Source organism: Sander lucioperca, chromosome 13 (assembly GCF_008315115.2).
Source record: "Sander lucioperca isolate FBNREF2018 chromosome 13, SLUC_FBN_1.2, whole genome shotgun sequence".
NCBI lineage: Eukaryota > Metazoa > Chordata > Actinopteri > Perciformes > Percidae > Sander > Sander lucioperca.
Window position 1 is genome coordinate 32,637,647 of NC_050185.1, and position 13,195 is coordinate 32,650,841.

At 37.2% G+C, this 13,195-nt stretch overlaps 1 protein-coding gene across 4 annotated transcripts in view; it reads left to right on the forward strand.

Annotated features, from left to right (window-relative positions):
* The window catches only part of LOC116055900 (rho guanine nucleotide exchange factor 12-like), a 47,116-nt gene that overhangs the window by 14,155 nt on the left and 19,766 nt on the right, over positions 1 to 13,195 (forward strand). For 3 of the 4 annotated variants that reach the window (XM_031307949.2, XM_031307946.2, XM_031307947.2), the window contains exons 3-16: positions 2,544 to 2,642; positions 2,928 to 2,977; positions 3,819 to 3,876; positions 4,468 to 4,652; positions 5,507 to 5,584; positions 5,820 to 5,954; positions 7,148 to 7,273; positions 8,240 to 8,365; positions 9,551 to 9,649; positions 9,856 to 9,966; positions 10,661 to 10,759; positions 10,886 to 10,928; positions 11,501 to 11,606; positions 12,333 to 12,470. In XM_031307949.2, coding sequence (XP_031163809.1) covers positions 2,544 to 2,642; positions 2,928 to 2,977; positions 3,819 to 3,876; positions 4,468 to 4,652; positions 5,507 to 5,584; positions 5,820 to 5,954; positions 7,148 to 7,273; positions 8,240 to 8,365; positions 9,551 to 9,649; positions 9,856 to 9,966; positions 10,661 to 10,759; positions 10,886 to 10,928; positions 11,501 to 11,606; positions 12,333 to 12,470 — 1,453 coding nt within the window. Of the gene's footprint in view, positions 1 to 2,543; positions 2,643 to 2,927; positions 2,978 to 3,818; positions 3,877 to 4,467; positions 4,653 to 5,506; positions 5,585 to 5,819; positions 5,955 to 7,141; positions 7,274 to 8,239; positions 8,366 to 9,550; positions 9,650 to 9,855; positions 9,967 to 10,660; positions 10,760 to 10,885; positions 10,929 to 11,500; positions 11,607 to 12,332; positions 12,471 to 13,195 lie in introns of all 4 variants that reach the window. The other variant, XM_031307948.2, reaches the window with a different exon arrangement.

Below are 13,195 nucleotides of genomic sequence, written 5' to 3' on the forward strand. Positions count from 1 at the left end.
TTGCATTTATTATTTGAAAGAAAGTTGTAAGTGTTGAGACATTGAGTTGAGATTGCATTTTGAACTGAAACTATTAGTTAGTTAATTAATCGATCAACAGGAAAATAATCGCCCACTATCTTGATTGATAGTTTCAGTCACTTTTCAAGCAAAATGCCAAACATTTCCTGGTTTCAGCTTCTCAAAAGTAAAGAATTGCTGTTTTATTTTATTTTATATGGCAGTAAACTAAATATCTTAAGATTTTCGACTGTTGGTCCGACAAAACAAGCAATTTAAATATGTCACCTTAGGTTTTATGAAATTATGATTGGCATGTTTTATTAAAACATTTTACAGACAAAATGATAATAGATTAATCCAGAAATTTGGCAGAGTAATCAAAAATAAAAATATTTTTTTAGTTGCAGACCTGATTAAGTTATGTAAGAGCTTTGAGTTCAGTAAGTGAACTTTGATTTAAATTATATAGTTTTAGTCTTGTTCTTCTGTACTCTTGAATAAAGTTTTCTGTCTCAAGTAGGCCTCTCACGATAGTCAATAAATCAATTAATCGCACGATAAAAAAAATGAGCTCGATAATTTTTACGACGAATGCTGCAAACATTTGACAGCCAGTACGAATTGCCTGGGAGAACATACGTGTCACAAACGGCAATTCCACAACTGTACAACAGCGTGAAAGACGACATACTAAAGGAGATCAAAGACATATTTGGAAAAGGTGTACCTGCATTATTATGCCATTATCATTATATTAGATGAAAATGGTCTCAGAACGACAATATTATCGTTTATCGCAATAATTTCTGGGACAATTTATTATTGTTTATCGTGACAAGCCTAGTCTCAAGTTTATCTCTTCGACGTACATTTGATTTACACTTTAAAGATATGAATTGTCCCATAGTTTACCACAGGGGCTGGTGCAGGGTTGAACAGAGATGGTGTGGGGTGTCTGCAGAAACAAGTTGTAAAGGTGGTTGCCTGGGTTGCTGGTTTCACATTAATCCTTCCTGCCCTTTTCCCCACCCTGGAGGATCCTTCATGGAGGCCAGAAGACAACCAATTATCCACTCAGCTATCTCAGATAGTTCTTTGAAGTGGGAGAAGGAAAACCTGGCTTAGGCAGATTTTAAGTCACTAAACTCCCTCAGTGGCTACAGGAAAAACATCCCTGATGGAGGTCTCTTAAACTGGCAGATGGTCTTTGCAGATTTCAGGGTGTTGGGTATAGTGTAAGTGCAAGTTAGAGTATAGGAATATGAATGAATTCATAAATGGAGGCACTGGTTTTACTGGGCCATGGCTAATTTAAATGGGTACCATTGGCTGTGCATGTGGTCATGGGACAAACCAAATAGTCAATAGAACAGAAAAAGGGTGGATTAATAAATATGAGGTTAAATGTTAATAAAACGTTTTTGACAACTAGAAGCACTATTGAGCAATGTTTTCTACAACGCAATACTCAGTCCTGCGCATTGTTTCATGGTTGTTTTGCTAGTAAAAACGTGCCCACAAAGGCAGTGAAAAAGAAGACTAAAAGCTAGCTAATGTGTACACACATTTTAAGCACAATTTAAAAATATTCAAAAAAATCTGCTTTACAACTTTTTCATGAGGAAGAAAGCATTTCCTCATAATGTTTGTTAGGCCTTAAGGATACACACAATGCATTTTGGTGAGGTTGAAATGAATGTAAACCTCCACAGGGCACTTTTTAAACCTACTCCATCCATCCATACTCTCCATCTATTCCATAGCATTGTTTATAGACACACTTTTATCTGTTACAGAATGAGGAGAAACTGAGAAGTCAGTTTCCTAAAAACTGTTCCCTAGCACATCATTCTGTATTGAAGAAGACTTGAAACTAGCGATTGAGACCATAAACTCATTAGGAAAAATGTTTAATGAGGTAATACATCAATTCATATACAATCTGACTTATTTTTGCAAGCAGTGGAGTCACCCTCTTATGGCTATTAGAAAGAATACAGGTTCAAGGCACTTCCGCATTGGCTTTACTTTTTCAGGCCTGGATGTTGCCACTTGGTATTTTGACAGGACAGCATAGACATGAAAGGGCAGAGGGCGGGGGAATGACATGCCAGGTGAGCTACCCAGGTGCCCTTTATGCAGATTTTTTAATATTATTTTTTTTATATGAATGGTCCTCTTAATTCTTTTTTACTTTGAACGTATACAAAAAGTTTTCAAACTATTCATATTATGTTACGATAAGAAGTATATCAAAGAGACAAGAGAGGAAAAACATCCTTTGACGGCGAGTCCAGCTTTTGTTAGAAAGAGAGCAGGCTTCTATTTAAAAACCTTTTCTGCTTCAGTCTCTTGATTTGTCACTTCCTGTGTGGAGAATGTTTCCCACAAGACGAAGATTGCACCAGACCATAGACATCATACCATGAAGTTGGATCATCTTTTTCACATCCAAAATTAGTTTTAGCTTATGTCATGACACCATTGGTAGCATGTGATCTAATGCAATGAGTTTGTGTGTGTTTGGGTGCAAACGATAGGTCTTGTCCAGCGGTGTGTGATAATCCAGAGAGATGAAAATGGCTTTGGGCTGACCGTAAGTGGAGACAACCCTGTGTTTGTGCAGCTGGTAAAAGAAGGTAGGACACACACACACACATATATATATATATATATATATATATATATATATACACACACAAACACACTGTCTTGTCTTTCTATACTTCACGGTTATTCTAATGTTAAACTTAAAATTGAGTCTTTACCTTAAAGCAACCCTTTGAAAAAAAGTGAGTTCCCACCTCACAATGCAGAAATGTCCTTTGTACAATGGTTTAAAATAGAAATTGGTCCTCACAAAGATTGCAAAACACACACACTTGACCACAACACACTTGGCTCTGTTCTGTCTTTTGTGATAGATGGAGCTGCAATGCGAGCTGGTGTTCAGACAGGAGACAGGATCATTAAGGTGGGAATTATTTATTTCCTTCTTACTTCCAGGATCAGAAACTGAAACAGAAACATCTCTTGGTCTGAAAGTGAGTTAAAGGATGAAACTCATCTGTTAAGCTTTAGCTTTGTGTAGAGATGCACCAATTCAGATACCTAAACTCATCTGACAAGGCTGAGTACTGATCCAATTTCAGCACTCGCTTAGTCGCAAATTTTAGAAATTTCATATTGAGTCGTTGTAGGTTAACTCTGGGTCAAAACAACTTTCTGAGTCAAAAATTTGACTTTAGGGGGAGTTCCAGTTGAAATTTCTGACTGAGAACTCCTAAATTCCAACTTCCCAGTTCAGCTGGAAGGCACTGTTTCACATTATAGCGTATCCCCATCTGTCTCTCTGTGTAATTCAAGTAACAGCGTGAATGTTATGTCATCATTTCTGCAACAACAACAAAAAAAACATTGCGACCACACAGCTTCCTCACAGGAATGAATGTCATGATTAAATCCAGGTTTCTTCTTTGTGGAAATAAACATTCACTGCTGCAGATCATGACTCAAGCTGCCTCCCATTGTCTTCACAATCATTTAACTAGGAATCTTATTATAGCTGCTCTTAATTAGCAAATAGAAATGATTTGAGAGTGTGAAGTAATAGGTCGTCTACACGCAGTTCATTTGGAAAGTGTCATTGTGATGCGTACACCCTCTAAAACCAACGGTTGGATGACTGCCATTGTCTACAACTGTGGCTTTAAAGTAAAGGCCTTCATGTTAAAATGCATGCAGGGAGCAACAGCAGTAGCTTTTACTCAGTGCAACACGTGAACTGAACTCCTGATGCTTTTGTTTTCTGACAGGTTAATGGGACCTTAGTTACACATTCAAACCACATAGAGGTTGTAAAGCTGATAAAATGTAAGTATGCACTTCTAATTACATTTTCTGTATGCTGTTTGCTCACTCAGTATTATGTCAGTGATTTGGCACATTAAAGGGACAGTTTATCCCAGAATCAGAAATATATATTTTCCCTCTTACCTGTAGTGCTATTTATTAATCTAGATTGTTTTGGTATGAATTGCCCGGTGTTGGAGATATCGGCCGTAGAGATTTATTTTTAGTTACTGGAGTCATTAAATCCATATTTGGGCTAACTGTGATGTGCTTAGACAAACATGCCCCCAAACAAACAACTTTCTGAGTCTTAGCTACTAAGACCTTCATTTCTTGTGGAAATAAATATACGAGATTTAATTTCAATAGAGAGGTTTGGGGTTCTCCTATTCACTTGTGTGCACAGCTGGCTTGGACAAGACATAGCATTCATGACCTAATATATCAGCATTAATATGTTCTTTTCATTTCTTTTTATGTGGTCAAATTGTTCTCTTTCTCACAGCTGGTTTTGCTGATCACATCTTCACGGTTTGCTTTTTATACATGTATCAGCATTTTTCTCACTCTTCACCCTCCCTTCATTCCTTTCCCATGACTCCTCTCTGGCAGCGGGTTCCTATGTAGCCCTGACAGTGCTGGGGAGGCCTCCAGGGCTTCCTAATATCCCTCTGGAGGAGGACGAGGAGGAAAAGAAGGAGGAAGGGGCAGAGGTCAGCCCACCCTCTTCTCTCTCAGCGCCCCACTCACCTGCACTGCCAGGTGGGGAGCACATCACCTCCTCTCTGCCTGATGGGGTAAGAAAGAAGAATGAACGTTCCATATGTGACATCTACTTATCAGAGCTCTATCGTTTGGGATGGGGACACTTCATTATATAGCATTTAGCTCTCACTAATAGGTCAAGGCAGCGTGCAGAGAAATACCAAATCCTCAACGTCTGATTTCTAAACTTTCTCAAAACCAGATAATTCTTCAGAAATATGTTACAATCCCATAACCATATGCATGTGTGACCAAATAAGATAAAATATGAGGTATAAATAAAATACTGAAGAATAGATAGAGATCATGAGTTAAAGATTACATTATTTAAAAACTGTAGGCCTGTTTAATCACAAATTTAACACACACACACACGCACACGCACACACAAACTGTAACTTCAGTGCTTATTTTTAACACTGATAAGGTTCATGAAATCAGCAGCTTATCTGGCTGGTACAACCCGCACAGCTCATTATTTTTAATTAGCCCCATCGTTTCAGTTCATTTCTGCCAGCTTCGACCAAAACTGCTGCACTGTGTCAACGATTTGTCCTCTTTGTAACACTGAATGTGTCAAACTAGAGACTTCATTTTCATAAAATCTGAAATAACTGTAAACAATCTGTTCCATCTGCTTACCTCCTATCTTTTTTCTTTCTCATACACTGTATTTATTTATGAATGTCCACGTTTCCCCTTTTTTCTTTTTTACTTTCAGTCCGATTAGTATCACTTCTCTTTACTTTACTTTTCCTGTGTGTTTTCAAGTTCATTTCGCTCACATGTGTGTGTGTGTTACAGTAATAATGATGTAATGATGTATTTTTTCCAGAGTATTTCTGACTATTTCGGCTGACTGTTTCCTCTTTATTTCCTCTCTTAGGATGAGAACAAAACCACACACAGCAAGAAGGCTGACATCTTGCAGAAGATGCTAACCAAGGAGCAACAGGACCTACAGGTGTGTGTATGATGCAATGAGATTGTGTGTATTTCCTTATACAGGAAATTATATACATTATATTACCATCTCCTGAATATGTTGAGCATGGTTTGTCTTCCTTGTATCATGTTCCCATCAGTTACTTATACACATTTGACCCATAAATCAAGAGATCATCAAATAACTTGAACCATCTTTTTTCATGTGTGACTGTCTCCTACACTTGGCTTCTTTGGGATTTATTTGTGTTAAGGCAAAAGAGGAGGAGTACAGCAGAAACCCTCGGCCTAAACTACTGAAGGAGGTCCAGGAAGCCAAGAAGCACATTTCACTGCTGCAGCAGCAGCTCAGCAAAGCAGCAGCAGCAGCAGCAGCAGTATTATTACAGGTAGAAAACTAAACCTAAACCGTAATTTTACATAAATCCTTTTAAACAGTTTTGTTTGACCAAAAGTAAGGACACAAATGATATTGTTATTATAACACTACTGTTTAAATGTTATGAATTAGCTGTTTATCAATGCTTCTTTCCTCCAATAATTACTATTTAACAGAGATAAAAAAAAACATATAATTTAGACACCAAATGCATTATTTATGTTTGAAATAGTTTGGGCCCCAACATTCTCTTCTTATTCAACTTTGCTGAGAAGAATCTTTGTCTCTTTCTGCCCTTTCTAATTTGTTGTTCATGTACAAAACAAAATAACATCTATTTGTAGAGAGGACTTTCCATTCAGAATTATAGAATAATCCTCTCAGCCATCTGACTGGACCCAATTGCGCTTTTGTGGCAGAATATTTCAAATTTTTCAATGGTGGTTCATATACTGTGGCATGATGGTATTTCAACTAATGATCAACAGATATTACAAAAACATCCTAAAGGGCTTTGGTCCCTTTTGAGGAATTGTTATATCACTGTTGCTTTCTTTTAAACTGCACAAATTTTAATAATTTAAGAGAGTGCATGCAGTCAGCTACAATAGTTAATCAAGTGGGCTAATATCTGTGTTGACTTTTGGTCAGACTCAGAGACAAGCATTCAAATGTATTTATGTAAAATGGGAGTTTATTTGGAAAGCTTCAAGAGGCCTTTTTCCAATAAATATGTATTGTATCATATTTCAGCCATACAATTATCGTTACATAAAACACAAGTAGCCAATACAATTCAATAATTAATTTCCTGTATCTCTACAACAGAAGTGATGAGTGCAAAGATAGCATGATCCACAGTCAAAATGGCCACAATTATGAGAATTAAACCCAGGTGGAAAAATACCTAAATTTTGCTTTTAAAGGAGACCTATGTCTTGTCAGGCACATGAGAGAAATTGGTGTAAAGGATTCTGCTAAACCTCATTCATCCATTCACCAACCCTTAATCACCACTCACTATGTGTCAAAACTCTCGTCTTTGTGACAATTTGGGCAACATTTTTCCTTAATTTCCTGATGTATAAATTAAGCTTCAACTCCACCATCACGTCCACAGGTCACTGCAGGCTCTTTAGTCTACAGGATCTTTGTCCCCGGTAACTGATAAGAGGGTGAACTAATTTTGTGTGTGTGTTTCAGGATGGAGCCACAGGGTCCAGGAATAGTGAGGCTGAGGAGGGGGACAGTGGGCCTCCCCTGAGGGAACAGACCCAGTCCTCACCGAGTTACAGCGCTAACGATGGGCCCTCGACCAACAATAACTCTGTGGGTATAAAAATCAATGGTTGTGGTGAACGACATTACCCAGAAGCACTCTATACTTATTTTGTCAAGTGTGGTTTTTGTTGACTGCAGATTTGATAATTACTTATTTGTTTACGCCATTTATCAAGTAAAAATACAAAACATTCACTGGTTCCAGCTTATTTTCTCTGTTCTATATTGTTGTAAATTTAATATCTTTGGGTTTTGTACTGTCAGACAACAGACAAAGCAAGCAATTGGAAAATGGGTCCTTGGGCTCTAGGAACTATTTTATGATGTTATGTGACTTTATTTGACAATGCACAAAGAACACTAACCTTATATAAAACAAGGACAGATGTAATGTACAAGGTTTAAGCACATTGATATAGAAACCAGATATCAATTATTTCCATAAAATAGTAAGAAAGATTAGCCATTACAAGAAGTTTAGACATTAAAAGAACACAAAATTACTAATTACTCATAAAAAATAATGAAGATGAAAGACAACAATTTCTAGGTAGAAGCCTTTTAGGTAGATGCTCCATTTCCTAAAGAGTTCTTTGCTTCAGTGTCAACATGATTCTTTTTGGGATTTTAGTGACAATTTAAACTTGTTTGTACATGCTTTGTGTTTTATGTTTTTTTTTAAATGACAATAACTTATTTACCAGCGATCAGATGTTGCTGTTGAAAGAGGAACATTAATGAAAGTATACTGTAAGAGTACCCATGATCTAATGTTACAACAGGAAGCCTCTCTGAAAATACTGCTTACACAGACTCCTTTGTAATAACTTCCCTCCCTTTTTTATCACAACTTCTATAAATAGGGATGAAATGGTCCTACTTTCCGATCCCTGGGATTTCCCAGTATTCAGCACCAGACTAAACAATCAATTTGGCTTAAGTGTTGTGTTGTTCTGTGTGTGTATTAATATATGTGTGTGTGTGTGTCTGTGTGTTTCTATCCGTGTGTGTTAGACGCACAGCAGCCCCCTCATGGAGGGTCCTGGCAAAAGAGAGACGCCCTGTCAGAGCCCGGACATCAGCCGCCGAGGTGGCCTCAACTTCTGCCAATCGCCTGACACTGAGGACACCCCTGACACAGTAATATACTCTAACACACACACACACACACACACACACACACACACACACACACACACACACACACAATCAGCTGATTTAGTTATTTAGCCAATTGAAGGTATAATATGTAACTTGAAATATCTAAAAACGACTAGACCTGTTGTATATAAATTGATAAGACCATGTTGTATTTTTTGTTGAGTTGACTCTCTATCCAGTTTAGCAGCAGCTCGGCTCACAGCCTTTCCACCGTCGAGGCAAACAGCGTGGGAGAAACACTGATTTTTAACGTGAAACCTCCTGAATGATGAAAACTGAAGGAATCCTAACCAGGAGAAGCTGACTGTAATGACAGCATTGCCCTCTCTTTTGTTGTTGTTTTGATTGAGCGACCCCTAGCGGCAGAAAATTAAATATTGTACGTTAAGTGCTAACTGTAAAAACTGTAGAATCCTATAAAAGGTGTCTTAAATATGCACTTGATTGCTAAAATACAAAAAAAGCTAAAGCTAAAGCTGCATGTCCTAAATAAAAAAAGTATTATCAACAGTTTGTGATCCATGTAGAAGACATGGAAACCAAGGAGCAGCGTTGTTCTTGTTTTGCAGGGTAGAGCCAGTTATTCCTAGTATTACCATGCAGTATGATACGAAATAATCTAAGAACAGACTCTTATTTTATTTTGACATAACTTATATAGAAACATATAATTGGACAAGCAACACAGAGGTTAGATTCACGTTTTATTGTTTCATTTTTACCATTTTAAGAGAAAAAAGTTTTTAATCGATGTAACTGGCAAACGTAAGGCTGTCTATGCAGCAGAAAAACACAGTTTAATCCCTTCCTTACACTTTGTGTCTCTTGTGGTTTGGTTTTGGGAAGGCAAAAAAAGACACCATCCCTCTCCAAATTCTTTTTGTACTGAATAACGTTCTTACTACAACCCCAATGCACACCACTTCAGCTTGTGGAGAAATCAAAGCTTGAAAAGCCTAGTTAGGTTGCAAAGCTGTGATTGGACAGTCGCTGTTCAGGTGAGGGGTTTATCAAACAGTCAATCGTAAATTATTAAAAATGTTGTTAGTTATTTATTAGTTGTAAGAATAAATTCTGACTAGTCATGCCTACATACAAGGCTGAATATACCCTGCCTGTTAATTTGAAACTCCTTTTTTTATATATATAATGTGTATCACTCAGGACTCCAGTACTCAGTGCATTGTGGGTAGCCCTCCCTACCTCCTCAACCCCCAGATCATCGGAGCAGAAGATGACTACTTTGACTCCCAGCAAGAGCAGGTATCTAAATAGATGTTTCTAAGCAACTAATGGATTAATTGTAAATGAACAGTTAAATGTGAAACAATAAACCTCTTCCCCTGATTGAATGATGCTGTCACTTCAGGAGTCTGAGGGCTCCATGTTTTCATTAAATGAAATGACTTCTGATGTGGAGTTTCAGGAGCAGTTTGTTGTATTGATCCCCCTCTCTTTCTCTCTGTCAGATTAATGGACTGTGTAGCTGTTTCCAGAGTATAGACTCGCTGAAGTCTCGGCCGGCTCACCTCGCAGTCTTCCTCCATCATGTTGTCTCGCAGTTTGACCCTGCACCTTTGGTATATATGCAAACACACGCAACACACACACAATAAAGAATAAGGTATAATAATACCCATGTTATCAATCCGACAGCAGTGTGGGATTATACCAATATGAAGAACCCAAATATCACATACTTCTACTCTACTGTATTCTATTGTACTTAAACAGGCAGACAACAAATTTTATTTATTGTTTGTGTCAAGGACTTTGCATGTTCTTAAACGATAATACTGGCAAAATTCCATATTTTTATTATTGTCAACACATTCCATGAAGAAACCAAAACCACAATGTGTTAGTCTGTCTCTCAATACTTCCTACTGTACTTCCCCACCCTGTCTGTGACTCTCAACCCTCAAGTCCATTCTTTTCTACAGACATAAATTTAAAAAAAACGGGTCACAAATATATAGTCACAAATATATAGTCACTTTATAATTTCCAAAAAAACTGGGCACATACAAAAGACATAAAAGCTGTGTTGCAAAAAATATGAGTAAATACTATTTGAATATAAATGAAAGTGTGCCGAGGATCGATCCTTGTGGAATGCCTTCACTGGTCTGAAAAAGGTTTCTGATGAGATAATATGTATTGTTCATGTTTTGAGACAGTGAAGACAAAATAATCTTAAACTAATATTCTAAATGAGATGAGGAACTCCACATTGACAGTTTTATAGAGCTCTTTCTGTCTTCCCTCCGTTAGCTCTGTTATCTCTACGCTGACATGCACAAGCAAACCAGCTCCAAAGAAAGCCGACGCTTCTTCATAGAGTTCCACACACTCTTTATGGATCGAACAGCAGTATGTCATTCTCTTGCTTTTTCTTTAGTTAATTTCTTTTCTCTTAGACCACATTTCAGACTTAATGAATATTTTGTATATATTTGTTGATGTAACTCTCTTTCTTTTTCCGGTTGTCTTTCTCAGAATCTTAAAGTACCAGTGCCAGAGGCAGTTGCTGCTGAAGTGGGTAAGGGATAGAAAAGACAATAAAAGTTAGGAATGCACCATCCAACCTTTTCTCTCAGATACTTAACTCAGATTATTTGCCAATACTAAGTATCAATGTGACACCAGTGCTCTTTTCTTATAAATAAATGTAAACATCTGTATACCTCACTGCGTGGAGCTCATTTAAATCATTTTGCAAAAAGCCAGGGATTGCAAAGGAGCTAGAAACTGAGCCTGTGACCTGCTATAACTGAACTAACGGATAGCGGAAACACTGAATTTTATAATAACATTGACAAAAGAAATGTCAAGATACAGTTCCTGTGTTTCAGATCTGGGTATCTCTACATTCAGTTTAGAATATTTTACCACAGAGTAGGAGTCAGGCATGTAGTTCAAAGTGTTGGACACACAAATGGATGGATGGACTGTCTTTTCAGAAAGATTCATATATGTTTATTGTGCCTGTTTTCTTAATTAGTTTCATAAATGTGGTTATTTCATTTAACATAGTTAGAGTTAAGAGTTGCGATAAGATAATATTTCTTGGTGTGTGTGTGTGTGTGTGTGTGTGTGTGTGTGTCTGTACAGAGAAGCGAAGGCTGGAGTTGATTCCTGAGGAGCTCTGCAAACAGTACACCCAGGGGTTACAGGACACACTCCTACCAGACCTGCACAAGAACCTGGAGGACTTCAGGTAGGAGTCACACAACTGTATAACCATTCCAGTGGTGGAGGAAGTATTCAGATAATTTACTTGAGTAAAGCTACTAATACCCCACTGTAAAAATACAGGTAAAAGTCCAGCATTGAAAAATGATTTAAGTAAAAGCATGAAGTACAATCAGGAAAATGTACTGAAGGTACTAAAAGGAAAAAAAAGTACTTAATACAATGTTGCCTGTGACTGTTATACTAATATATTATATCATCATATTATTATTACTCATGCATTCATGTAAAAGCAGGATTTTACTGTTATAGTTTTAATAATTGTCTTTTAATCTGTACATTTTTAAAGTGACACCTTCACAAGGTTTGTTTTGCAAAGCAGCAAATCTTCACATTTGTGAAGCTGGAAATGTTGTGCATGATGAGTATTTATTAAAATAGTTTAAAAGTATATATTAATTTGTAAAGTAACTAAAGCTGTCAGATAATCGCAGTGAAGCCAAATGTAGTGGAGAAGGAGTAGAAAGTGGCATGGAAAAAAAGTAAAATACAAGTATCTCAAATGTTTACCTAAGTACAGTACTTGAGTACATGTACTTAGTTTCCTTCCACTACTGAACCATTCTGACAATAATGATTTTACTTTTCCTGAAACAAATCTGTTATAGCTTAGTTTCGTAAGAAGCTGTTATCTCTATATGTTGGCCCTGTGAATAATGTTATCTGTGTGTTTATGTTTATGTGTTTGCAGACAGAAGCGCAGCATGGGTCTGACTCTGGCTGAAGACGAGCTGTCCAAGCTGGACTCAGAGGGAGGAAAAGACCAACAGGCGTTGGAGAAGGAATGCTCCTGTGCGGAACACATCCTCTCCAAGATAGATGATATCCTGTGAGCACACACAAACACAAACACAAAGACACACACACACACACACACACACACACACACACACACACACACACACACACACACACAAGTATATTCAACTCATATTTACCTTGTATGATTGTGTATGTGTCTGTGTGCCAGAGATGGTAAGTAACAAAGTACAAATACTCGTTACTGTACTCAAGTAGATTTTTCAGATATTTTTACTTTACTTTACTATTTATTTTTGACTTTTTACTTTTACTCCTTACATTTTTAACACGAATATCGGTACTTTCTACTCCTTACATTTTACAAAATTGGTTCGTTACTTTAGTTTCAAACAATTTCAGTGGAGTTACCGTTATTATTTTTCACGTCCTCAATACTGAATTAATTCTAATTGGATGGGAATATTTGACGCACCACTACAAGATGACTCGACATGATTGAAAATGAAGAAAACGGAGATCCCAGACATTCGGCAGGCAAGCAGCAAGACATTCCCAATCATCCTTGGCCTTATCTGAGAGAGATGTTTGAGATAGTAGGCATCAAGAATGACTGTTAGTTGTAACTCTAGAAGTATGGGGAACTTCTTAATTAATGTCTGTTAAGTAATTCATATTGTATCCTTTATTTTATTTCCAGAATCCCTATTTGAGCACACACACATACAGTATATGTAGATTCCTTTAAATGTTAAGGGGAAGATTAAAAAAGAGAAACTGGATCTGTGAATTCTC